At 36.5% G+C, this 26850-nt stretch overlaps 5 protein-coding genes across 5 annotated transcripts; 4 read left to right on the top strand and 1 right to left on the bottom strand.

Moving 5' to 3' along the window:
- Positions 1 to 192: 192 nt before the first annotated feature.
- On the top strand, positions 193 to 7421 carry LOC113686424 (SRR1-like protein). Its single transcript, XM_027204044.2, has 8 exons — positions 193 to 391; positions 503 to 543; positions 1026 to 1222; positions 1705 to 1800; positions 1937 to 2085; positions 2371 to 2416; positions 3181 to 3360; positions 7305 to 7421. The coding sequence occupies exons 1-8, from the start codon at positions 225 to 227 to the stop codon at positions 7419 to 7421; spliced, it is 993 nt and encodes a 330-aa protein (XP_027059845.2). The 5' UTR covers positions 193 to 224.
- A 349-nt stretch (positions 7422 to 7770) lies between these two features.
- Positions 7771 to 8937, top strand: LOC113686434 (uncharacterized). The gene has a single exon (XM_027204056.2). The coding sequence runs from the start codon at positions 7771 to 7773 to the stop codon at positions 8935 to 8937; it is 1167 nt and encodes a 388-aa protein (XP_027059857.2).
- Positions 8938 to 11584: 2647 nt separating this feature from the next.
- LOC113684348 (GPI-N-acetylgalactosamine transferase PGAP4) lies at positions 11585 to 14071 on the top strand. Its single transcript, XM_027201707.2, has one exon. The coding sequence runs from the start codon at positions 12016 to 12018 to the stop codon at positions 13270 to 13272; it is 1257 nt and encodes a 418-aa protein (XP_027057508.2). The 5' UTR covers positions 11585 to 12015; the 3' UTR covers positions 13273 to 14071.
- Positions 14072 to 15167: 1096 nt separating this feature from the next.
- LOC113684359 (mitochondrial import inner membrane translocase subunit Tim22) lies at positions 15168 to 18084 on the bottom strand. Its single transcript, XM_027201716.2, has 4 exons — positions 17831 to 18084; positions 17145 to 17338; positions 16706 to 16778; positions 15168 to 16401 (listed from the first exon to the last, which is right to left on the bottom strand). The coding sequence occupies exons 1-4, from the start codon at positions 18051 to 18053 to the stop codon at positions 16325 to 16327; spliced, it is 567 nt and encodes a 188-aa protein (XP_027057517.2). The 5' UTR covers positions 18054 to 18084; the 3' UTR covers positions 15168 to 16324.
- A 23-nt stretch (positions 18085 to 18107) lies between these two features.
- On the top strand, positions 18108 to 26207 carry LOC113685314 (derlin-2). The gene is made up of 7 exons (XM_089190112.1): positions 18108 to 18241; positions 18371 to 18436; positions 21542 to 21615; positions 21945 to 22038; positions 22234 to 22429; positions 23107 to 23197; positions 23946 to 26207. Exons 1-7 carry the CDS (start codon positions 18149 to 18151, stop codon positions 24070 to 24072), a joined length of 741 nt encoding a protein of 246 aa, XP_089046238.1. The 5' UTR covers positions 18108 to 18148; the 3' UTR covers positions 24073 to 26207.
- Positions 26208 to 26850: the final 643 nt, after the last annotated feature.

The following is a 26850-nucleotide window of genomic DNA, read 5'->3' as shown; positions in this document are numbered from 1 at the left end:
CCCTGAAGGTTTGGGTTCACCATGTTCAACCATCAACCTAGTTTCTAAGCCCTCATTTTTGCTTTACAAGCTTGTCTGCATTTGTGTTACACCTCTCACCACTGGGAGAGAGAGATACATGGATCGCTTAATGAGAACAATGGCTGTTTCTTTCACCTCACCCCACCCCCAAAGGATTTTAATAAACGGGTGAGCGGGCTCTGGAAACGACGAGTTTAAACAAAATGGCGGACGATGATGGATTTCGAGTGGTAAAGAAAAGTAAAGGTCGCAAACACAGGAATAACAGAGATAAAAACGGATCTTTTGTGAAATCTCGGAACATCTCGACCTCCTATGATTCAGAAAAGTGCGATGTAAATGAGTTAAAGACGAAAATCGAGAAATGCAGGCAGGCAAAGGTTTACTTTTTTACGAAAGTTTTGTATTTCGCCTTGACGATGTACTGAAGATGAAGGTTCTACATGTTTACTTTACTGAATCCAGATATTTTATCTATTAGGGAAGAAATTTTCGGGAGTGAGTTTCTTTTAAATGTTCAAGGTAAAATATAATAATTAGAGCATTATCTGTCAACTTTTGTCAGCCCTCCTTAGCCCTTCCCCACCCCCACCCCCTTCTGCCTCACTTATCAACCTGAGGCCCAGTTTCTAAACCCTGGAAAAACAGGAAGAGACTATTGTTCAATTATATTACATGTTCCATACCCTAAAAATTTTAATATTTCATCAAGGATATCTCACTCAACCATAAAAAAAAAAAAAAAAGAATGGCCTAGCAAGGGTGGTACAATTGCTGGTGACCCAGTGGTTTTTGTTATGGCCCAGGGATTCTGGAGGTCCAAGCAGAAGTGGAACCCTGCATTGAGAGTCCATTGTGCTCTCCGCTCAACCATGCTGCCTGCTAGGATTAATTACTCATTTACTAGTTGGCCAATGGAAGGATCATTTTTCAGAGGAGGTACAAAGAGGTGCTATACAAAGGGATGCCCTCCCTAACAAGTCCTCAATTTTGTTTCTCTTTAGAACTACTTTGTGATGGTCATCATACAAAGAAGTCCTGTTGTCCAGCTGAGTCTGCTGTTAGACCAGATAACAAATTTAAAATCATCCCAGAAGAACCTGTTACTGATATTGTTTGTTATGGAATTGGAAAACTATCTTCATGTCCTATAGCTAGATATCAGTTTGCCTTTTTGCTGTTATTGAAAGAGTTGTTAAAGGTAACTATGTCTGGTGATATCATTAACTGTCCAAATAGCAAAGCTGCTGGACATTTATTTCTCTAATCTTGTTCTTAGACAAACCACTTAAGTCTCACACTCACTTCTACAAGGGCAGTACAAATTGGGTACCCAAAATTATCTGGGAGATGATAAAAACCTCTTGCAGTAACCTGTTATGTCCTAGTTTCCCATTCAGGATGATAATCAATACTCCTAGTCAACTTGGGCGTAGAAACTAGGATAAGTATGAGTTGTACCTGTGACTCGGCATTAGACTTTTTTACTTGGAGGGTGACATTCATTTAGGGATAGGGTTGTAACATGTTATTGTACATTTCCAAAAGAGACTTCTAGGATGTTTTTGAACAACAGATCTGCAATATTTTGTTGACTGTAATACAGTACAGTGATCTTTTCCATCATGGTTAGGTAGAATTGTTTTGTGATTAATAACCTTTCTATCGATTTTTTGTGACTAGATTAGTGGATTGTGTTTTGTCTATGAACCTCATTTTTCTCAAGATGACAAAGCAGTTGTTGAAGAGTTGGGATGTTCTCTTATTGATCACAATGAGGTAAGATTTCTTTCTTAAGTATCAGATTTATGAATAAAAGGTGATGGACGCTTGAAACATGAAGGAGTAAAAACAATGCTACACTTTGGTCTAATTACTCTAATGACTGTTTTCTTTTTTCTTCTTTTTTTTTAAGGAAGGAAAGAGAAGGGTAGAAAACTTAACTCTTTTTTTCATGCTTCATTGTGGTAAACCCCTTTACAACAGTGTTCTTTGGGCTAACTGGGGTCTGGGGCTATCCAATGTTATCATTCTTGGGAACAGATTTACAAGCTATCAAGAAAGGTAGGGGTCTTGTTTAATTTTTTTTTCGTTTAGGTCATTACCATCGACTGTTTTTGTGCTCCATGGCTTTCCCTTTTGTGAAAGTGGGTTGGTTGGTTGAACAAATAAAAAAGAAGAAAATTGAACATAAGAAATAATAATTCTTGGACTAAACCTTAGTTCAGGAAAAGCCTGAATAAAGATGTTTACTTACTTTGGTTACAGGAGATACAAGTTTACCTTGATTAAGCATTAAATGATAGGTATCAAGGAACATCAATTTTTTTTTTATATTGTTCTCTACAGAATACCCTCCAGAAAGCTAAGAGAAGAAGCATCATATATTTACAAAGTATCTTTTTTCTTCAGTCTATCATATTTCCATCTATATAACATCTAAAATCCGAAACTTCATGCCAAGAGTGTTGCCAGAGAGGGAGTTAAGTTTCTTAAGGAGATACTTTGTTTTCCAATTCTACTTTGGCAGTTAATAAGCTCCTATAGGTAACCTAATTGCTACTTAACAATAATCTAAAAATTAGGAAAAAAGTCTTCACAGGTTAACTGAAGAAGAAGCCTGAAAAAATTTCATGCTCTAAGGGAAAGTTAATCCATGCTTCCAATCACTCTGACGAAGGGCTAACACTCGAAATGTCAGCCTTTAAACTCTTTATGGTGGCCAATTTACGTTATCAACTCAGTTGATAACACCAAATTTCCCTGTGATACTCTCCCACTGACGCAGCACCACAGTTTCTCTAGAAACTTACCCCCTTTATTCCAAGATAGTGGTTAGGCACTACTTGAAAAAAACATGTAGTTGTTTTTGTTTCATATAAACTATCTTTAGGCAGCCACTTGTCACAATTAAGGCTATTTGTGACTGTATAAGAACATTTTTGTCACTTTTTTCTTCAGTCTTTTTCTAGATCACCTTTTCATCAGTTTTTCAAATGTGCCACTGAAAAGAGGTATAATTCTGTGATAATTGCTAGTTTATTGTAAAATGTTATTCCAACAACAACTCAAACATTAAAATTTTTTGATATAGAAGTTGTTATTATTATGGATAACCTTTGGTTTGTTGTCTTTGTTCCTTTACCTGTAACCATTCAGATACTTCCGTATACAAGTGAGACACCAATTCCTAACACTTTTCATCACAGTGATATCTTCAATGACTCTGGAATCCATTGGTTTCCCAGGGAAGTGCTGGCAACAGTACCAGAAACATTATGGAAGGATTGCACTGAACCAGTGTACTGTGAAGATGACCCTGAAATTGTGACATCTGATGTAAACATTTCTGTTTCATAACCATTTTAAGAGCTTTTTTTAAATAGTTTGTCTGAAATTTCTCTTATACTAATAATAATTCCAGAAATTCCTCCCCTCCTTCCATGCTAATGAAACAAACAACATTATCGTGAGACCTTTAGTTACCTCAACCAGAACTTAACAACAGGTATAGGCTGTCTTTACGCTGACTTAAATTTGTGTTCTCGTGCCGTAATTATCGGTTTTTACAAGGTTTTTCGTTATATATTTTTTTTTATGCCTCAACATCAAATGCACATTACTATGAATACATTTAGTGGAAAATGAAGCAAAGTTCCACCCTATGATTTCTGTCTATGACGTCCAATGAAACCCTTAGGGAGTTGAAGGGGAAGTTATCAAATCTCTGTACATCCACTTGTTTTCAATGCATCTTTGCTCTCCAAGAGATGACGACAAATTCGGAGACTGGTTTCGATGGAGAAACGTTATTGGTTAAACTGGCTCTCGGAGAAACTCAGTTTAATCAGAGCCGCTACACACCAAGTAAACCTGTTATGGACCCAGATTTTGCGCAAAAAAGATCGGTTCCAACCGGCAGAGAAAAATTAGAAACTTTTAGTGTGGTAGGGTTATTGGTGGGTCTAATTCTCAATCTTTAAATTCATGTAAATTATACTTTCTGGCTTCGACAAAATATTTTAAAAAATAGAGTTTTTACACAAAAGCAAGGCCAAGAAAGCTAATTCGCACATAGAAAGATAACTAATCGCACACTATTATGAAAGAGGTCCATAGCTGAGACCTCTCAATGCACAAATTTCTGTTCGTGTCGCCCACCAAGCGCTGGTGACGAGGAAGCCTCAGGGCTCCTGAGAACTATATATATAGAAGTAACTACGAAATACTCTAAGCACGCTCTTGGTTTTACAATCTTTCGGTTGAGACCTATCGTGATACGACCAAGATTGTGTTCTTGCATTTGAGAGTACATTAGTCTTCCATTCGTTGCTGTTATTTTCAAACTTTTGCATCTTGCTTAGCGTGCGTGAAATATATATTTATACCTAGAGGCACTTTTGTAAAACACCCTAAAAGTGAAATTCTGCGAGAGAAGCACATCACCAAAACACAGAAAGCTAACTTGTAAGTAAAAAAAAACTGCCTTTTTTAAAGGGTTTTCGCCATAACCCGAAAAACATCATGCACTAATAGGGAAACGGAACCTTGCACAGAACCAGCACATTTTTAAGAGGAATCTTTTAGGAGCCTCAACTCGTGTCATGTGGTCAGGATAAAACCCCTAAAGAGTACTTAATAGTTAAATTTGAACTCGATGTTCTTTCAAAGAATCCTTTTACGGTTTTTGTGGTTCGTGCCCGATCCGCTGGTCATACAATTTGTACACATCTCAACATTCAGTGACAACGAGGGAAGATACAGGTAATGTTATCTTGGTGACGACAACCAGGAGATTTCACAAAATATTTCACGCTTTTAACATACCGACCTTACTTTATACCTACTTGATATGGAGACCACGCTTGATTAGTATGGGTACGAAACGACTAATCTGACTGGTTACGAATGGTCCTAGATGAGTTCGAATCGACTGGGTAGGGAACATCCATGGGTACGAAACAACTGGTAAGCAAGTATCCGACTATATAAACCGGGCAAAGAATCAGTTTGAATAACTACTGAATCGATATTTGACCAATACATTTATTGACCAAGCTTGAGGTTAAGTTGGCTGAATATTGGCTGAGTTCTTTTTCTGCTTGTTCGATCAAGGTGGCTGAATATCAACCTCTTCTTTTTCCGTGTTTTCATGGAACTCGACTTCGTCTTGGTCTTGAACACAAACAAAAAAAAAAAAGGCGCACATTGATCGGCTGGCTCAGAAGTGAGTAGTAAGAACTATTCAAAATCTCGCGGTAATTTCCTACCATTTCTTGGCATGCTTATAGAAATTAACTCGTTTTCGGTTCTATTGTGGTCGGTGAATAATTAGCTAATGTAGAGTGAGTCTAAATGTGATTCTGTTAACATCGACATGAACTTTTTTCACTCTAAAGAATTGCTCATTGTTGGGTTTTCCAATTGATGAATACGTTTTCATTGATAGTTTGGAGTATTCAGTCAATAAGAGAGCTGTTATGTTAAAATTTCAGACTGACGAACTGTTTATAATCTCTTGCGAATCACCATGACCAATGCAATGCAGGTTGGTGTTACACCTTCTGGAATATAACTACAGGAAAACAATAACTTCACCCCAAAATTTTATTGATGTGGAGGGTTCTAATAGAAGTCTCAACAAACGTGATTACTGTGTGAGCTCTCATGTTACAGACATTTCAGTTTTTTACTCAGCAGATTCAGGCCACAAAATTTTCCTCAATGATTCATAAAATACCTTTACTCTTGGAGAGTAGGTCAATTTTTTTAGACTCCAGTGTTCTATACATGTTTCGATCATTGGAAATCTGTTCGTCAAATCAAGGAGACATTAGGGGAAATCAGATCAGAAATCAGGCTGACTATTTTATCGAGGGGTAAAACAAGATTCAACTGAATCGCTGTACACTAAACTGCGAGTAAAGAAATAAATTAAAGCGAGGGGAATTTATGATATGCCATAGCATTGGATCAGCCAACATCAAAAAGCGAAAAGCTGTTTCAGTCTTTAATTCATGAATACTGAAAAATGGTTGTTAAATACGTAAAATACCGAAAATTGCAGTGTTTACAAAACCGAGCAACAGTACTAGAACATTGATTTCAAAAGGATTAAATTTGGTAAACTATTTCCTAATCTATCTATAACTAAGCTTTTTGTCGCAAGATGTTTTCATTCATATAACTGTCTTGAAGAAAGCATTGGCTTAACTTGATTCTATATATTTATCAATTTATATTTAAGATTTATGAATTATTTTCTGTTTTACATCGTTACGCATTTTTTTTTTGGGATGCTTAATTTTTTTTAGCAATTAATGAGTTTGTCAGCCTTTAAAAATTTCAGGTTGTTATATAATTATGATTCGAATTCGAATTGAACAGCATTTACTTAAAACCACTTTCTATTGTTTTTTGAAAAGCAAATTTACTGAAATACGGAGAGACCTTACTTCTTAGTAAACCCGGAAATAACAATCTTTTACTCATTCTTTGACGAACTCGTCGACTTAGTCGTAAGCAGTAAGCAACCTTGTTTGTAAGCTTCGGTTCGACAAAAAAATAACACTATCACTCAGTTTCCATTCGTAATTAATTTAGAGTTCGAAGATCGATTTTCTGATTATGGTGTCACGCTTCTGAGTTTAGTACAGTTATAATTTTTAGTCACCAGAATGACTTACTGGACTTGTAACGGTTTTCCTTAAGTTAACGGACCGTAAGAACGCAATAAAACCGTAAGATTATGAACTACCGTCCAAAATATATTGCTTATATCATATAAATACTTCTCCTATTGCAATATTAAAAAACACAACAACAATTTAAAATTCTTTATCATGAAGTTTTTAAATATGCCCGCCAAACGTGGCTTTCAAATCCGCAACTTTTGATCAATTTGGGCTCACAGTTTCAGGTTGAACTTTATTGATTTTTACGACGTTGTACAACTCGGAAACTTCTGTCCACGGTTACACACACAGAATAATATATCAAACTCACGTGTAAATTTGAGCGAAAAACAATTGTTAAAATAACAAAAGAAGAAAACTTTTTTCCAATCATTAGCTTGATTAACAATTCCTGTAATTTAGAGTGTAATTCAAATTACAACCGTCAAATAAATTTGTCATGAAGACACATACACGGTATTCAATATCAACTCACCTTTGAAACATTATATCAATTAAGTTGTCGTCAATCCCAGACCAATATTCATAATTGTGAAGAATTCTTTGTATTCAATGCTTTTAATCTTATCTTCTCTTATTCTGATTCAGGAACTCGCAAAAACGTCTGACCAAAGGTCACCTCAGAGCACCATAATAGACATGCTCGTGGTGCGACTGTCAATATTTTGGCTGGAAGAAGTCTGCATCCAACTGGTGACAGCTTGAAACGATCCGAACTTCATTTGAAGATTCTATTGAATTTGGATGCAATCTTAAAGTGTGATAACCCTTTTGGTTTGTTAGATCCTGAGTTAAAATAGTCCATCTGTAATCTCACTGGCTAGGCTTGAACCACATAACTGGCAAGTAATGTGATACAAGGAATACAAACAGCTGAATCGTTCAAAGAAACTTCAATATATTAGCGGTCAACCAGCATCCTTCTCGCCGTCATTAAAAGCCGTTTTATTTTGATCAACGTAACCAATGAACCTTCCAGTGGCATAGATCAGTGATTCCATCGGATCTACGCGACGTTATTGACAAATAACCTCATCTGAGCTTTGTATTGCAAATGATGAAGCTTCATCTAAGGTATCGTCCAATTCAAGAGGTTGGCTTCCTACAAGTACTTTGCAGTCGAAAATATTACAGGGCCATGTGGTTGTGTTCTTTAACAGTCTTAATTATGATGATTACTTATCACCTAAATGGGGAAGAACTAGCTATACGTGAGTTCGATAGAAAGAATTTCGTCGGAGGCAAGTTCAAACATGTGGTATCGCTGCTTCTAAAGAATTCTTCGTCCACGAATACAAAGCTGATCTTAAATGCAAGTCTCAGTATAAAACAAAAATCGACTGTGATACAAAATTCTACAAAAGATGGATCAGCTCATACAAATGATTGTCAACGTTGGTGTCACAAAAAAAACACAGCCAGTTCGACGTATTTTCTCAGTGGAGTCTTGCTTGTACGAATTTACTCCAGCGACTTGGCAAAACTCAGCACAAGAGAACTACTCCAATGGCTTTATTATCTTAAGTACGCTGGTTTTGAACATGTTTACGTGTACGATGCTTATGTTTATGAGAATGAATCACAAAAGAACGCTCTTGAATTCCTCGTAAAGGAAGATTTCGTCACTCATGTGGACTGGAGTCACAACGCGTTTCCCTACTCAATAACTGGGACTCAGGAAAGTGCCTATCAACATTGCTTAAAAACTTGGGGCAATAAATCGTATTGGCAGGCAAGCATCGATATGGATGAGTACCCTTTCTGTCCAGAGGACACTAAACCCAATTTTATGCAACGTTTCATAGCTAATTTTTCCAGAGAACAACCTCGTGTTTCTCAGATAACGATGAAAAATTTCCTGTTTCTTGGTAAACCTCTGAGCGATAAGGAACACCCGATCCTTATCAACCGCCTCAAGCGGAGAACACACAGACCGGCCAACGATTTGGTTAAACCCATCTACAAGACTTCGCATATAAAGCAATCTCATGTCCATCACCACGACTTGTCACATGGCTTTTCAGTGGACGCTGATGAAAATAAGATAAGACTTAACCATTACTGGGGTGCCAGGCTTCAAAATTGGGGAGAAGACACGCCAGAAATTTTATCAAAAACAATGGAAGATAACACAGTGGAGGAAATTGTAAGAGAACTCCAAAGGTGTGATCATGTTTGCCTGCCGGACGAATCCATAATTCATACAGTTCGCTGGAATTGAGCGATTTTCGATCTTTTAAACTAATGTTATGTTTTTATTTGTTTAAAATGTTACCAACCGCTTTATATTTATTTTCTTTTGGTATAGATTACTACAATAATGAATACAAGACAACGAGACAGAAAATGAAAATTAGAAAAAATTAAACCACAACACACTACATTAAACGATGCTATTGAACTATAAAATGTTTTTCTTTGTCCTTATCAATTACATTCTGTTGTTCGTAGCCAAACAAAATTTACGAAGGGAAAAAATGCTTTCACCTATATTTAGAGATAGAGCTCTGTAGATAAGAGCTTAATGAAATATTCATTTAATGAATGAGCGTTCCAAGAAGAAGCTCTGTGTGTCGCCGACGTTTAAAAGATAATAAGGAATAAAGAAAGGAACAAAGGCATTATGAATTGTGTCATTTTACTAAGTGATAATAACTTGAGAGTTTCTTCACAGCTTCCTTGAGTTGGATTCTTTTGTATTTTTGATGAATTTATTCAAATTCTCGTGAAAGAAACATGCAGGTGTTATCATCGAGTTTGTTGAAATTGAATAGAGATGAATTAAATATGCAAAGTGTTTACTTTATGAACATTTCAGTTAAGACGAAATACCATTTAGTTTTAAGCCTTTTCAGTGTCGTTAATTTTAATAGTCGGTGAAATAAACCGTTCGCATTTAGCAATTTCCTTCTCGTATGATTGGTATATGTGCAAGTGCACAAGATGAAAAAAAAGTTATATTTGTTTTGTTTTGTTACCATGCAGAGCAGGTAAAATGGTCATATCTTGCACTGCTAGCTAAGTCTTGATCGCGTGATAAAACAAACAAAGAAACTTAAATCCGAAACAAAACAAAAGAAACATAAAAAATGATGTTAGCCTATTTAGATTATTTAGAAAGTCTGTAAATTCTAGGAAAAGTCACTTGAAAAAAAAATTTATGGTAACATCGTCACAAACCCAGAAACAAAACGTCTCGAAGGATATTTAAAACATACATTATATGAACTAGGAATAGTTCCATATAATTATTCATTTTGCAACTCTTTGATATAAACTCTTGACCATGTCAAAATTTTCCTAGTAACCAATATAGTTCGTTTAAGTTTGCTGGTACTAACTTTGGTCTCGTTCTTCCTACGGGATTTTTATCACTTTATAAACGCCAAAGGACTTATTAACGCCCTTTGAAATTGAAGAAATTTTACGAGGCTTCCGGTTGAGAGTACAAGGGCTGCCTAAATGCAAAAGTTAGCCAACCTGTCCAACACGTTAGCCAGTTTGTTCAACAGGTTCCTGCTTATTCAAACACGGTGCGTTTGCGTGTACATCCTTCATCGACCTTTACTTGTACTAGCGATTAATTACCAGCCGCTGCTTCGGGAAATGAGCCCGCGTTCCTTAGTGCGCTTGAGCCTCAGAGGAAGGTTACGATGTCGATGATAAGCCTTACGAAGTCTACCTACTTTGGACGAAACTTCAATTTTGAAATTTTAAACATTTTGAGAACTCATGTTTTCCATCCTCTACACGTTACTTACGCTTCTCAATTCTTGCACAGTAGATTTCCTAATATCTAGAGGTTAATCATGCCATTTCATAATTCAGATACTACTGGGCCACGAAATCCAAAGGTCTGAGGTTCAATTCTCGGGTGAGGCTAGTAAAATGAATTTTTCTTTTTTTGTCTTCTTTCCCTCTTCTCTCTCTTTCTTTTACACATTTATTTTAATGTTCGAAGTGTCTTATTTGTGCCCACTTCACGACATACAGATATTCTTTCCCGTTTTCCCACAATGAATTCTCGAACGATTCAAAATATATAAATTCAACGTCCGCGGACTCGCAGAATTGCACCAGCCGAGTTCCTCTCCTGTTCCTTGCCTTATTCCTTTCTTCGGAGTCACGCTGCGGTGCTAGAAATTCCACTTATCGAATATCCAATGTCATTAAGCTTGTATGGCTGAGGTTGCCATATTGGTGTGACACCGCTCCCGCCGCCACCGTCGTTGTCGTCCTCGTCGTCGGAGAGGCCCGCGAGCTATACCGCTGGCCATGTTGACCATGAAAAAAGAAACACAGGGGTTTCATAATTTCCATGCATGTTTTTTTTTTTTTTTTTTTTAAAGGCTTCTCCAATTTTTATAGGTATGGGGCTTTGCTCCCTGGCCCTTTGGGCCGGCGAAGCACCGTCATAAAATTGGATAGCTCGTTCTAAATTCTAATTCTAAATCAGGAGCTCCGAAATCATGACCCCGTCGGGCAGCACATACCCCTATAGGCAATGTATAGGAGTGCCCCCCCCCCTTCCTCGGGGTTTGACAAAGCGTTTTAGCAAGGATCTTCGTTTTATAGATTCAGGGGGCTTTTTCTACAAAACAAAGACCCCGTTGATTTCGCGTCAATTGGCGTCTGACAAAGCGTTTTAGTGAGGGTCTTCGTTTTATAGATTCAGGGGGTCTTTTCTACAAAACGAAGACCCCCTTGATTTCGCGTCAATTGGGGTCTAACAAAGCGTTTTAGTAAGAGTCTTCGTTTTGTAGATTCAGGGGGTCTTTTCTACAAAACGAAAATCCCCGTTATTTTCACATCTGTTTGCGCTGAGGAACGCTTTGGCTTGGTTTTTTAACTGTCCGTGCCTTATTCGGGCAAAAAAATTAGGGTCTTCGTTTTTCGGTCTTCGGTCTTCGGTCTTCGGTCTTCGGTCTTCGGTCTTCGGTCTTCGGTCTTCGGTCTTCGGTCTTCGGTCTTCGGTCTTCGGTCTTCGGTCTTCGGTCTTCGGTCTTCGGTCTTCGGTCTTCGGTCTTCGGTCTTCGGTCTTCGGTCTTCGGTCTTCGGTCTTCGGTCTTCGGTCTTCGGTCTTCGGTCTTCGGTCTTCGGTCTTCGGTCTTCGGTCTTTGGTCTTCGGTCTTCGTTTTGTAGACACCCTCTAGCCAATGGGATCTCAGGAAGCTTAGAAAATACTAGCGACAATCACCCGAATCGGAAACTCGTCACTAGTGCTCCTCAGGCGTACCTCTTGCCAGTAGGATTTAAGCCCAACGGAACCGAACGGTATATAAATTTCCAAAGACGTGCAATGCTAAGCTGGTGTCTGTCTCTGTCGAGATGTTGCTTCAACAAGCTTTCTGCGATCAGTTTATTGGTATATGGCATATCATTTCTTGGTATTTTCCCTTTTCTTTTTAAAGACATGAGGTATTCTTTATACTACCAGAACCCTTTCCACAACAAAACAACTGAAATGGCATACCATATCAGACAAAATGAGATGCGAAGTGCTGTTGCATCACAGTTTTGGAATGCACTTCAAAGTGAACCATTTAACTTTACCAAGACAGTTAAAGATGTGGACATTGACGTCGTGATCATCACAACTTCTCGGTATATTTCTCTTCCAAATGGGAATAGTCCGAGGTTCTTAACTCAGGTTTTGTGGCAGTTTTTTCAAATTCTAAACAGCACTGAAACAAGACAATTACCATGGAAATTTGGCTTGTCAATATGCAATGTGGATCCACAGCCTTATGAAGAAGCACAAAACTTCTCTTCTTTGGTACAGTATATTCAGCGGTACTCAGTGGAACCAGAAAGTTTGCCGGCTGTTTATATTAAAGAGAAAGAAAAGCAAGATTATGCATTTTGCCTGGAGGAGAGCATGAAGTCCAGACCAAGGTATTCTCTTCTGGTTGAAGATGATGCCTTTCCTCATCCACAGCTGTTTCAGACTTTGTATTATCATATTGAGGAGAAAAAACGCTTAATGGATTCTCGATTACAAACCAATAACGTTTTGTTTTATAAACTGTATCATCCTGAAAGACTTCAAGGATTTTGGAGTCTGGAACCAGAACGCCTTCCTGAACTTTTTAGCTGTGGTTGTGTATGTGGAACTTTTGTAACTTTTTTAATGCACCATTTACTGTGTTCTAAAGAAAATAGAAGATGTAAGCCTAAAAATGTCTTCAATATCTGGATATGGGTGGTATTTTACTTCACTATAGCTGCATTTCTCATCAATAGGCCACATCTAATGCAGTTAAGGTATTTATCAAAGTATTTCTTCACTGTTGGCCCCACACCATCATGCTGTACCCCTGGAATGCTTTTTGTTGCTGAGAAAGCCAGTCATTGGGTGAATTACATGAAAACTCATACATGTGGTGTAAATTATGGGAAGGACACCATGCTGGATGACTATAGAAAAAAATTTAAGGTGAAAGGTTTAATTGTACAACCTAATTTATTCACACACATTGGGTTTTATTCATCTCTCAGTCAGAAATTATTGGGTCCCTCTCTCATGTACTATCCACCATGGTTCCCTCTCTATTGATACTTACTAAGTATTAATATTAGTACTTATTTGGTAAATTTTGTAACAAATAGCAAATGAGGGAGTTTATAATCAAGATTACTGAAAGCTGAACCATTACAAATAGCATAATATTTCTACTACGGAAGAACTTCAATCTTACAAATCCTTGATTTCTCAAAACTTTTGTCAATTTGAAACCAAAACTGACTTCACTTTTTCTTTCTCTCAAACAATGTTAATTAACCTCCTCCCAATAAACCCTTTAATGCCTAAGAGTGACTAGCATCTAATTTCCCCTTACAGACAATCTAACTTTATTTTTCTATTCACAAAAAAAGCTTAACGGATTCTTTTAATTTCAAATCCTCACTCAAAGCATGTCTGTTTTGAGAATTTCTCATTTTTGTTGTGTTTACTGCTTTAGAGAGCAGTACAGAGTCTTTTAAGTTCAAATCTTCTTTCAAAGCTTTTCTGTTTTGAGAATTCATTTTTGGTGTGTCTACTGGTTTCTTTGTGTCTACTGCTTTAGAAAACGGCAGACATGTTAGTCATCGAAAAAGGCAAGTGCATAAGTAAACAATATACACTTGGTAACCCCTTCACTGAGAAATGGGTTATAGCAAAAATGAAGACCCCCTGGAAACAAAGACTTACTACCTAGGACTCGAAAATGAAGACCTCTTTATTTTCTTTATTTAACATGATCTTGTTATGGTTTCTCACAGGAAATATCCAGCTCCTGTTTTAATCTTCTAAGAACAACGAAGTATGCAATCAAACACCAGTTACAAATAAAATGACCCTGAAAAAAAAAAAACCTGAAAATGAAGACCTAAAAACAAAGACCCCTTGTTGTCTCTGTCAAAAGATGAATGCAAAGCAGGGATAAGAAAAGCTTTACCTCTAGCGAATTTTGCAGGTGGCATATTAACTGGGAATAGAGGGCATTGTGTGAAGAGACCACAGTAAGCATGGCAACAATGTAGTATATTTTTGCTTAGAAGTATTTTGACAATAGAGACAACGGACCACAAAATACCTGTGTGAGTTGAGATAAATTAGGTTTTTTTTCCTTTGTCTTAAGGTGAAGTGATGCAATATTTTTGTTCTTTTGACAGTTATGCTCTTTTTCTGTTACAAAGTGAAAACATGAGGTACACAAAGTGTCCCATCTCAACCCAACCAGCCAAAAAAAATAACTCTTGCATTATCTTTTTGATTTCTGTGTAAATCTGTGTCTAGTGTTTTTGTCCTTGAAAATAAGTTATTTCAATGGTCCACTTTCATTAGAGCACTTTTCAGGAAAGGGTAATTTGTAAAAACTGCACATTATGTTATTGGTTTCTCCAAAATTTTTACTTAAATCCATAGGCACATGAAATACTTAAGTGCCAATGAAACTCAAAGTCTGATAAGCATTGTAAGGGGTGGAAAAACTGAAGCCAGTTTGTACCACAAGCAAAGTCAATCACAGCTTTTGTGAGAATGAATAGTGAAGTTTCATACTATTGTTTCTGAAGGACCACTTTACATATGTAGTTTTGGTATAAACATGCTGTTTCATCTGCCACAAATATAACACTAAAATATCCTGATATTCAAAATTATTTTTTTTAAAAAAAGCAAAGAAGTGTGGATGATATTGAAAGATTGTGCAAATCATGCTATAAGTACCATGTAAAAAAAAAAAGGAAAGTTCCAAATGGAATATAGATCCCAACAAAACCTACTTATCTTGACTTACAGCTACTATTAAACTACTTTAAAACAGAAACAATTATTATAGTATAAAAGTTCTGCTTTATCTATGGATGTGAGACCTTTCGAAGTAGTAATAGTAGCCCACTCTACAAGACTGAAGGAATTACCTTTGATTTGCTTATTACAACTAGCTGACATAAGCAGGGTTTCTGTTTGTGTCCAAAGGCATCATTTACTTCTTTGCTGTTTCATGTCTGGTTTCACAATGCATTTGCAACCTTTCCTCCCACCCCCTTCTCCATCCAAATGTACAAACATCTGGACCACTTTTCATTTATTTTACCTCATACAAAATTTTCTATCCAATTCAAGCTTGTAAATTCTACTGGGAATTATTTGTGGGGATTTGAAATCTTCAATACCACATCTGGAAGACCACTGCATGGAATTTCCAAAGTGGTAATGCTTTCTCTGACCAATTCAGTTATTGAGCTTAATGAGTGTGTAATGAATGTACTGGTAGATTTTCAAAATTCAATTCCTTAACCGCTGGTTTCTGAAATATGTGAAGAAGTGATGTTAATAACAGTAGTATACAATGATAAAAAACAAGGTAAATGAAAATTGAACAAAGAAAGAACAAATACCTGACAGTTAGGATACTGATGTGAAACAATATAAAGACATTCTAGAAAAATCTGACTGATTGGCATGAAACTTATTTTAATATGCTAACATAGCACAGAGATTGGAAACTGGGAAACCCCTTAAAAATGTTGCAACATGACTCACTATAAACCCTGATAAATTCTAGTTACAGCTACTTTATGCATATTAGCAGGAGACATATGCAGCCATTCACTGCCTATTTTTAGAGACCTCTTTCTGAATAAGTGTACACAAGTTCAGAATTGATGGATCAGGCTTCTCAGTTTTGTTTACTTAGATTGTCTTTATAAAAGGAATAATCCTGTGAACCAGTTGTTGTGCATGGTTTAAGCCCCACTTATTTTCATCATCATTTCAGTTTTCTTCCTGTGGTAACACATGGTCATCAGTTCTGTTACTGAAAAAGAGATCCTGATATCTCTATGAACAAAACTTAACAGTTCAGAGCCTATCTGAAAGTAAGTAAGGCTCATAATAAGAAACCTCCAGAAACAAAAAGCCTGACAGTTCCAGTCCACATTCGATCATGTGCCTTAATCAAAAGCATTTTCAAAAAGGCTGCAGCACACATTTTGTAAAGCTCATCACAAAATCCTCTCAAATGATTACTGAAGAAGAGTCTGAAGGAAATCAGACTACTCAAAAGCAATTCTGCTTCATTCTTTATGTTCCTTGTACCAAGAAAGGGTTGAAATTGCTGTCATCTGAGATAGTAATCAATAGCTGTAGAAAATGCTGCAAATCCAAGGGCACCCATAACGGCTGCTTTACCACCAGCTACACACAGATAAACATAAAAAAAAAACAAAACAAAAACAAAACAAAACATTAGTGAAACAAACAAAAACCTTGGTGAAAAATATTGACATTTCCACCAAAAGATTGATTAGAAATCAAAATGAACATTTCGGGCCCTTGATGCAAACCCATTGCCTATTACAACTACTCAATGTAAACTTGCTTGTGCATTTTCTAGGTCTCTTTGGCCAGGATGGAGGGAAAATGTACTTTATGTACTATTCTAATGTTTACAAGATATATATTTATTCAAATGGGAACAAATCATTGGAATGCAACTTGCCTCTAAGCCCAATGAGACCTCCTGTGATACCACCTGACAGTGTTCCATTTTTCCAATCACTCTTTCCGCGAAACTGAAAAATAATATTATAGAGAAAGCTAACATAGCAAAGATAACATGTTATTGACATGTTTGTATACTATTTAGGACTATAACAGTTTTTGAACCATCTTGACTTAACTGTTCCTTTCCTTCCAGACTGTATTGATGGATTTAGAAAAAAAAAAAAAAGAAAAAAAAAACAGATGAGGAGGGAGGTGACCTTTTAAAGGGCGGCACATTTTGCAATAAGAGAATTGGTGCTACTCTTATGCCATTGTATAAGGTAATCACATGATTGTCAATTCTTCTCTTCTTACTGTAACATTATCCACAGGCTTTTGTAAAAAACACAATGATAAAACAGTTGAGTGGCGTAAAACTTATCCAGCACACTTACAGATTCAACTAGGCATTCTGTTCCAGAAAACATCAGACCCACCACACCAAAATTTTTACCATATGACACTGCGCGTGACTTCATGTCTCGTAGAATGGCTTTTGCTGACTGATCAGGGACCCCAGTCATAGGGTTTGGCATAGAAGAGTCCATTCCAGCCGTAAACAAACCAAACACAGCACCAAGTCCATAACCTGTATGAAAAAAGTGTGCAATTGATAAAACAGGCAGCTATTCTTCCCAATAACATGACACTTACTTTGAACAAAAATACTCAAGAGTCCATTTATGCCCCATTGCTTGAACACAGAACAAATATCCCAGTCTCCTGAGTGTACAGTTTACAAAATCTCCTAGAGAAGGTCACATTTCCACCTTTTATTGGTGTTATTTGTAAGTCTTGTAGAATTTTTGTGACTTAAACTGTTTCAAATTTGGATTTGGCGCGTTTCTTAATTCCTTGCGGAGAGACTAGGTCGAAAGGGTCTAGACTGTGAAAAAGGGGGTGGAATGGGATGGAATGTGATCTGAAATCAAATATGTCTAGGTCTGTATGGTGTGCGCGGAAGTTAAATTTTTTCACTCTCCAAAGAAAGAAGACGATCATCTATGAAAGTGGTACTGACTAAATAGATTGAACGTGATATCACTTAAATGCATTTTACAACTGCAAGACATCTTCATACCTACAACTCCGGCTAAAACTGACTTGAAAGCACAATTTTCCATGCCCCTTTCCACCATAAGTTCCTGTGGAGTTCTGATTACATTTGGAAGTCCAACTGATGGTACAAACGGAGGCCTTTGCTTTCTCGCCTCTTCAATGGCTGGAATGATTGAACTCAGCGGTAATTGCCCGGTGTTTGGCAATAAACTTTCTTGCTTATCTTTCGCCGATGAATCCGCCATTTTGGATGACGACGAATTGGTTCCAGTATTTCGCAGATCATAATGAATGCAGAAGTCTGGAATCACTGACGTGTCTTTGAGGAAGCTCAGGCAAGATGGCGTACCAAACTTTTCAACAAGAATACATGCAGATCCCCGTGGTTACACGGACGTATACAACTGCCTGTGTAGTAACAACACTTGCAGTGGTAAATATGACCATGTAGTTAAAGTTTCTGCCGCTTTTCTTCGCATGCAGGGAAGAAAACAGAGAAATTTCTCGTTGTGCAGGGGACTGATCTGTCATAATCTTTCTTCTTGCTTTTGTTTGTTTTTAGCAACTTGAGCTGATAACTCCGTTCCAGCTTTATTTCAATCCCGAACTTATATTTCAAAGATATCAGGTTGGTCTTTCTTGTCGTTTCTTCCGTGTACCTACATCATAAACGTAAGCTACATTTTAATTTTCATAAAAATCACATTTTCTTATTGATAGATAAAATTTTTCAATGGAAATGTGCATATATATATATATATATGTGTGTGTGTGTGTTAATGTAAGCTTGTTAAGATGACATGCATTTTCTATTTAGAACCTTTTACTCCTCATTTACTTTTTAGTGTAAAAATTTAAACATCTGGGCCCAGTTGTTCAAAAGAGGGTTAAACTAACCTGAGGTTAGGGCTAACTGAGGGTCAAATTTCTTAACTGCAGGTTTGTTAACACAGGGTTAAAATAGCGTTTCTCAAAGTACGGTTAAAGAGCTGGTTAGTTAACCCCCATAATATTCTTTTAATAAATTGTTGCTATGGTGAGCAAGTTGCGAGCTACAGAATGGCTTCCCCCTGCGGTCTCATGTAAAGCCTGTAAACAAAATTTCAGCACGTCTGAAATAGCCATCTGAACGGAAAAAGTAGAGGAAAACCTTTCTATTATACAAAGTAAACTTACGAACAGCGTCACAAACCAAAAAAAAAAAATGAAATATGGTGTAAAATCGTGGATGCTGCCAACGCCATAGGAGTTGCTCAGAGGATGACCACTGAGGTCAGAGAAAAATGGAAAAATTTACACGCACAAGCCTAGAAATATTTCCATCAGCATTGGGAGGGGGGGGGTGAAATGCAGTACATTATACATTATTGCACATTGCCTTGATCAATATTCTGCAGTAGCATATTAGTACAATATCAAATACACAATACCAGTGAAGTAACAATATAAAAATAAAGAATCCACAATTTATTTGAATTATTTGATTTACTTACACCAAATTGCATTTATTATGTTACAGAGTAAATTTTTTAAAGACAACAAAATGGGCGAATGCAATTTGGAGTCTTTGAAAAAAAATATTTTAAACAAATTTACAAGTGCCTATTTACACCAAATTACTATTGAAATCAACTCATCACCTATTAATAATTTAAATGACAAAGGATCACAGAAAGTCAAGACAGCACACATGTTAAAAGTGTTGACCAATAAATGTTTGACAGATGTGGTCCCTTATTGACAGACCCTGTTGAGGTCCATGGTAGGGATCCACATCTGCCAGCTCTTCTACCTTTTTATCCTCCATAGGCTTGTGTAACAGCAAAGTAATGTTGTGCAACACTGCACAAGCACCCACAATCATATAAACCTTTTCAGGTGCCATTCTAATTTCTGCATGCAGCACATGAAATCGCCTTTTTCATCAGCCAAACGTTTGCTCTCTATCACCACTCTTGTTTTTGTGTGTGCACTATTGTAGGCTTCTTAGGATGGAGTTCTTGTTGTTTCGAATGGTGTCATTAGGGATGGACTGCAGGTGTATCCACTGTCCCTGATAGGAACGCCATCATGTAGGGAGCAATGGTTATTTTGCAAATAACTGCAAATATTACTTGTCCAAAAGACATGGCTATTGTGAATACTTCCTGGCCAGTGGGCAACAACATTGGTAAACATGCCTTCAAATCAAATAATAGTTTTGTTGAGGTTAAAGCTCGGTCCTCCTCAAATGTTTTGGTTCGTGTATGAATTTTATCTTAGATGTCTACATTTTTATTTTCTTTGGGAGGTCTTGCTATAGCAAAAAGTCTACTCACCTGCATGGCTGCAGACAGCTTGTACATTGATTGAATGAAAACCTTTTCTGTTTACATAGTTGTTTTCATTCTGTGTAGGTGCTTGTAATCTCACATGAGTTCTGTCCACACATCCAACAATGCCAGGAAATCCTCTGCGAATATAAAATTTGTTTTTAATTTTTGCACATTCATCTTGTGTCAAAGGCCACTTGATAAAGCGGCCTGTTTTGCCGCTAGAGCTCGAGACGCATCCATAATGGCGAATTACAGTCAACTTGCCGACGGTCCAACTCGCCAATGCCAACTCGCCGACGTATAAAATTGAGTAGAGATGTCGGCAAGTTGGTTCTCAATCCAATACAACCTATTAGAAGTTAAACATACTGAAAAGTAAACGATATTTAGTAAAAAAACACTGGTGAACATAAAACAGAAGCTTAAACATTGGTGAACATCACCAATGACTATAACAGCTTAAGACGCAAACGAGTTATTGTGCGACAACAACACTGTAAAGACTCATTCGCGTCTAAAGCTGATATAGTCATTGGCAATGTTTACTTTGCTTTATTCGCCTTGAGGTCCTTATAAACTTTGTTGCAAATAAAAATAATTGCTTTTTACTAAAGATCTTGTCTAGAAAGCCAAGTTTTCTTTAAAAAATCTGAGCGATTGACATGATGAGTCTTTACAGTGGTGATGTTCACCAATGTTCACCAGTGTTTTTTTACTAAATATCATTTACTTTTCTGTATGTTTAACTTCTAATAAGTTGTACTGGATTGAGGACCAACTTGCTGATGTCTCTACTTGATTTTATATGTCGGCGAGTTGGACCGTCGGCGAGTTGACTGGATACCGTAATGGCGTGGGAAACAGTGGACTTATCCACACTGAAGGTGTTGCCTGTAACTTGAAAAAAACCTCCACTTGCTTAAAACTGGAGGGCAATTAAAACTTGGTGGAGTGGTGATAAGGTGTGATTTTGTTGAGTGTTGTGAGTTATATCACCGGCAACAAGATTTGTAATGAATAAAATGGACTCTCTTTTAAAGCAATAATGTGCATGCAGCTCTTTGTCTGTGAAATCGTTGATTTCGAACTGAGTGCTGGTTCTGAATTTCCTTGCCCTTCGCCGATGGTGTAAATCACAAAACAACAAGTTCGCCATTTTTATTCTTTATTTAACCAGAGGTTAGCTATTTAACCCTACTCACACGGTGGGTTAAATTTAACCTGCTGTTTAACCTGAGGTTAGAGTTAACCTTCGAACAACTTGACTAAAATTTTACCCCAAGGTTAGGCTGACTTAACCCTGGGTTAAGACTTAACCCTCTTTTGCACAACCGGCCCCTGAAATGGAGAAAAACAAGAAATGTAATCAAATTACTCTTCTGATGAGATATTGAAGAATTTTTCTACTTATGTTTTAGTTTTGGAGACTGGTAACTAATTTTATGTTTTTTGGAACAATTGGATTCAATTTCTTCTTCAACATGATTTTCACGTATCCTTCTCTTTAATTTTTAAGTTTGCAAAGTTACTGCTTAAATGGTTGACCTAAGTGCTTATGAAGTGATACTACGGATATTGACCCTTTACACCCTAAGATCGCTAATTGTATTCTCCATACTTTTCTCTGTACATTTCCTTTGTTAGCAATAAGGAGAATTTCAATCATATGCCTCTCCACCTAGTGATCATTCCCTTTACTGTCATGACCATAATTTTTCATTCAGGGGTGATATTGTAAGATCATATGTACTCTTGTGGTTTTCATGATTAAAAATGTTTTGCCATGATTATGGAAAATGAAAATTCCTTGACGCTTGAAAGCTACCGCTACTGTAGGATGTTAGAGGAAGGGTCATTCCGAGGACGAACAGCGGATTTTGTTTTCATGTTTATATTTGGTGGAGCTATAATGACTGTATCCTTTATGAATCATACATCAAATGCGTGGAACATTGCTCAGAAAAGAGCATATGAATTAGTCACTGATAATGTGAGTGATAACTTGAACATGTTTGACTGAATAGTTAAATGTCATTAAATGTTTGTAACAGAAAATTTCATACTAGAGATTTTTCTTTCAGTTAAAATTTCCTTGACACCTTGTCATCAGGTCATTGCTTTGTTTGTTAATTTAGTTTTTCTGGGCCAGGCTTTCACCATTATGTTAGTGTACATCTGGAGCAGGAGAAACCCCTTAATACGAATGAACTTTTTTGGTCTTCTTACTTTTAAGGCACCCTATTTACCATGGGTGCTGTTTGGGTTTTCCCTCATGTTGGGAAATTCTGTCATGGTGGACCTTATAGGTAATTTCACTCAGATTTGCCTCATCTTTCCTACAAGAAATTTTATCATGTTGTGCTAGTTAAGTTTTAAATATGTAAACCCTTTAACTCCCAAGATATGATGTTAAATGCTCTTCTCTTGCTGATGCACTTAGTAAATTGGTTACAAGAATTTGTTGTTAGATCATGATGACAGCTTCTACCTGATAAGTTTGAATATTCTCATCACCTGTTTGCTGGATAGTGTATGGATATTATAGGGAGAAGTTACATGTTAATCACACCTGGGAGTTAAAGGGTTAAGAGAGCTTGTATTTATAAAGAAATCCTTGTCAAAGTGGTCAATAGGAAAATCACTGGTGTTTTGTGATATTTCCTTATCAGCTTTTTCAGTCAGTTTCAGTTAATACTAAGTTACCTGGGACTGTTAGAAAGTAGCTAAATTGATTAAGATTGTACGCCAAACTTTGTTTGTTGCCCATGCGACAACCTATTAGTAGTAAATACTGTATATTATTGCTGTTTTCTTATTTAGAAAGACCTGAAGGCTCTCATTAAATTTTAGCCTGATGTTGGAAATTATAAAATTTCTGGCTTCCTTCTCCCCATTTGAGTGAGAGTCCCAAACACTAATTGTTTAGCTGATATTTTCAGGATTAAATAAAGTTTTAACTGACAAATTTCACAAATCTTTGCAGGTATTGCTGTAGGTCATGTGTATTATTTCTTGGAGGATGTGTTTCCAGAGCAGCCAGGAGGGTTTAGGATACTCAGGACTCCAGGAATCCTGTATGAAATATATTCTGAAACACCCTTACTTTGCATAATTTTGATTAATCACTTATCATCGAGTGTAGAGAAACAAGAAAACAATGGATTTCTGAAAGTCTCTGGTGCAAGCCTGGGTTTTTTAACCTACAGTCTTATTTTGGGGCCTTGTTTGCCAAACTCTTTGCTTAATCTGCTGGTTTTTCTTTACCCTTTCGCACCCAAGATCTCCAAGTGAATTCTCCTTACTGTCTGCCATACATTTCTTTTAACTTGAGCTCTGAGAAATTTGTTTAAGATCCAACAGGGTTCTTTGGCTGATGTAATTCTTTCTTTTAATTACCCTTCCATTCGATAACATGTTGATATTGTAAGGAGAATTCAGAGAAGTGCTCGCTCCTGGATGTGAAAGGGTTGATACTCTCCATTTCCTTTTGCTCTAACCCCATTTGGAACATGTTGGTTGGATAAGAAAAGTTAATATGACTCTAGAACTTCATATATGGATCTAAAATAATTGAAACTACAAGAAAAGTGCAATTATTAAGTCAAAAGGAGAAGTGACGTCTTTAAAATATCCTTGAGAAAAATTCAGATATGTCTAGGAATATAAATAAGATGAAAGTTATATCTAACAAAGTTTTTTCTGAGCACAGGAAAGTGAAATCAGAACTGGGGCTGGGGTTTTGAATCCTCTCAGAGGACTGGGATCTTTTGTTATTCCATACCTTTCATTAACATCAGTTCTCTGTGTCTGAATTGTATGTAGGAAAGCCATTTTTGATGCCCCCCCTGAGGATCCAAACTACCAACCCCTCCCAGAGGAAGACAGGCCTGGGGGATTCAACTGGGGTGAGGGACAGCGAGTGGGTGCTGCTGCTGAGCAAGAGGAGTGATTATGGCAATGAAAACAGGACATTTCGCACAAAAGACTTTTCGCACAAGTCTTTTAGCACAAGTTTTGGACCGTTCGCACAATTCTTAGTGGTCATTTCGCACTATAACTATAATTCTCCTTTCTTCAAGTAAGAATAGTGATCGTGTTTACAAGCATTTCGATCCAGTGGAAGAATTGGTGAAATGTCTTATCAGTATCAATCAGTATTCATTTTATATTGATGTTTCTCACTTATAATTATTGTGCGAAATGACCACTAAGAATTGTGTGAACGGTCCAAAACTTGTGCTAAAAGACTTGTGCGAAAAGTCTTTTGTGCGAAAAGTCTTTTGTGCGAAATGTCTGGTTACCAAACAGGACAACTTTTAAATGTGTCACATTTCCTCATCATTAACATGACTAATATATTCTTCAAACTCATGTAATAAATGTCTATGCTTTTTTAGGTTCACTGAAAATCAACCTAGTGACAATTTTGATCTCCTAATAGATTCTCAGAAGGTCACCTACTATTTCTATAGGAGTAACAAAGATGTATGAAAGCAATTTATATGTTGAAAATACTTTTACTGAGACTAATTAAAAGTGATTTTAAAATTAATAGTAAAATGGTTGACTGTAGGGCCTACTTCTAGTGAAATTAACTTGGCATAGTTTTTTCTCAAGGATAAATGAAGATGTGGACAAAACAAAATCAAAGCAAGCTAATGAAGATGTTTTCTTACTGTGCATTTAACTTGGCATAGTTTTTTCTCCAGGAGAAATGGAGATGTGGATAAAATAAAATCAAAGAGAGCTTATGAAGATGTTTTCTTACTAAAGTCCTCGTAAGATCTGTTCTGAACAGGCAAGGGCCAATTCGACGAAAAAAACAAAGCAACGCCTCAGCAAATGTTTTACTATAATGTGTCAGAAAAAAGTAAATTCTTACAAAGCAAAAAAATAATAATTACTACACAGACAAACTACCTAGAAGCCACTGCAAAACAAAATTAAAGGAAATGATGACAATAAAGCTGCTTACTAAATGCTGAGGATACCTATGGGTGGTGGTTGGGAAAACCAAGAAAAGGAAAAATCTACTTCTACAAACACTGATTACGGATAGGCACAAAAAACACTGTTTAAAATAAAGGGGTGAGACAATAAACTATATAACTAAATTTACATACAGCACGTAACAAAAAAGCGTAATTAACAAAATACCGAAGAGCAAAAAAAAGTACATGATAAGAAGTGACAAAAATGAAAACAAAAGGGGTAAATTTGTTCCAACATGGTCCTTGTTTTTGTGTTGACCAAATAAATGTGATAAGTTATATGTGGACCTTGAGTTCAAATAGAGGGTCAAAACTTAGTCCTTGTCTTGCAAGATAGACCTAGCATTTGATTGAAGTAACAGTATTTAATCTTCTAAACTGATTGATGTTGTAATTATATTGCCTTTTGTTTATCTCACTAATATTAATATTGGAAATAATAAAATTACCAGTAAGAAATGGTACATTTATTCCTTTTGCTAGTCTTGTTTATGCTTGATTCTAATTGATGCTTAAATTTTCCAAACATTTCAGGAAAACGTTTTGTTAGAAATTCACCTGTGAACCATAATAATGAAGATAAACCCTAAAAAGTTCATTAAAAGTTGAATTTTGTACAAAAAACCTCTTAAAAGGCACTGAGTATCCTTTTCATGGAAATGCACATTTGTAGACAGTTATTTATTTTATAGACTATTTATCAACATTTTTTTGCAATTTCTATAGTTTAAGATTACCATAATTGATCATGTCAAATTTTCTGCATGTGCTAGGGAAGGTCTGTCAGCTAGCATAAAATTTATGTTGTTTCCTTTTTTTCAGTACACAGTATTTTGCTTTGGGTCAGATAAGTGTTACCAATTAAATGTTTATTAATTTTGGTCATCATTAGAGACTGTAACATACTTTCTATTAGTTCTTCAATTGAGGAAGATATGGCTTCTCTTCTTTCCACAGAAATTTTATTATATGTTACTTGGGGAGAGGAGTTTCCGTTTATTAATTTTATTGTTGTAAGAAAAAGGGCAGGGAGATAGAGGGAATGATAGTTGTTAAGAAGATTTAAAATAAAATTGATTTAATAACCTTGCAATGTACTGCAGTGTTGGCATTGGATTCTTTTAAATTTTGTAAAAATTTTAAAAGTGTTGAACTCTGTAATAGCAATCAACCTGTGCATTCTCCACACATCAATACATTTCTCAAACTGGAAGAGACATTAAACAAACCTGTCAATGAGTAAGAATTCAACTGAGTTAGATGGAACTTCTCCTACTCTGTAAGTAATTATACCCTTTCACTACTACAAGTGACCAAGACAGAATTTCTCCTTACAATATCAATACAATATAAAGCAGGCAGGTGATGAGAATAGAGAAGAATATCAATCATGGGATTATTAGTTGATCTCAATACCTAGTTCTCTTATTCATCATAAGAATTGTATGGCAGATAGTAAGGAGAATTACTAATTAGATCTTGGGAGTGAAAGGGTTAAGAAGAAGTGTTTTGCACCTAGAGTGGAGAGTTAATGAATGAGCCAATCATGGTAGTAAAGGGGTGGGGGTGGGGCGAGGGGTCAAAACAAGTACAAGGAAATTTGCTGAAAAATCTCCCTGCCTTGTCACTTGCAAGGAAAGGCTGGAAAAGACACACCTGGCTTGATTGAGAAAACTTCCAGTTAACCCCTTACATCCTAACATCAGTATGCATATTCTCCATACTGTTATCTTCAC

This window comes from Pocillopora damicornis, chromosome 12 (genome assembly GCF_964200805.1).
Source record: "Pocillopora damicornis chromosome 12, jaPocDami1.2, whole genome shotgun sequence".
NCBI classification, from domain to species: Eukaryota; Metazoa; Cnidaria; class Anthozoa; order Scleractinia; family Pocilloporidae; genus Pocillopora; species Pocillopora damicornis.
The sequence above is the reverse complement of the archived record's forward strand: the minus strand, read 5'-3'. Positions and strand labels throughout refer to the sequence as shown.

Excerpts from the sequence above, each read along its gene's own strand:
- LOC113684359 (XM_027201716.2), bottom strand. The coding sequence starts at position 18,053 with ATGGCGGATTCATCGGCGAAAGATAAGCAAGAAAGTTTATTGCCAAAC. Across the intron at positions 17,339-17,830 it reads AGTTTTAGCCGGAGTTGTAG|GTTATGGACTTGGTGCTGTG; the intron begins GTATGAAGATGT and ends TTTTTCATACAG. Across the intron at positions 16,779-17,144 it reads CAGAATGCCTAGTTGAATCT|TTTCGCGGAAAGAGTGATTG; the intron begins GTAAGTGTGCTG and ends ATTATTTTTCAG.
- LOC113686424 (XM_027204044.2), top strand. The coding sequence starts at position 225 with ATGGCGGACGATGATGGATTTCGAGTGGTAAAGAAAAGTAAAGGTCGC. Across the intron at positions 1,801-1,936 it reads CTCTTATTGATCACAATGAG|GAAGGAAAGAGAAGGGTAGA; the intron begins GTAAGATTTCTT and ends TTTTTTTTTAAG. Across the intron at positions 2,086-2,370 it reads TTTACAAGCTATCAAGAAAG|AATACCCTCCAGAAAGCTAA; the intron begins GTAGGGGTCTTG and ends TGTTCTCTACAG.
- LOC113685314 (XM_089190112.1), top strand. The coding sequence starts at position 18,149 with ATGGCGTACCAAACTTTTCAACAAGAATACATGCAGATCCCCGTGGTT. Across the intron at positions 18,437-21,541 it reads TTATATTTCAAAGATATCAG|TTTTGGAGACTGGTAACTAA; the intron begins GTTGGTCTTTCT and ends CTTATGTTTTAG. Across the intron at positions 21,616-21,944 it reads TTCTTCAACATGATTTTCAC|CTACCGCTACTGTAGGATGT; the intron begins GTATCCTTCTCT and ends GACGCTTGAAAG.
- LOC113684348 (XM_027201707.2), top strand. The coding sequence starts at position 12,016 with ATGCTAAGCTGGTGTCTGTCTCTGTCGAGATGTTGCTTCAACAAGCTT.
- LOC113686434 (XM_027204056.2), top strand. The coding sequence starts at position 7,771 with ATGATGAAGCTTCATCTAAGGTATCGTCCAATTCAAGAGGTTGGCTTC.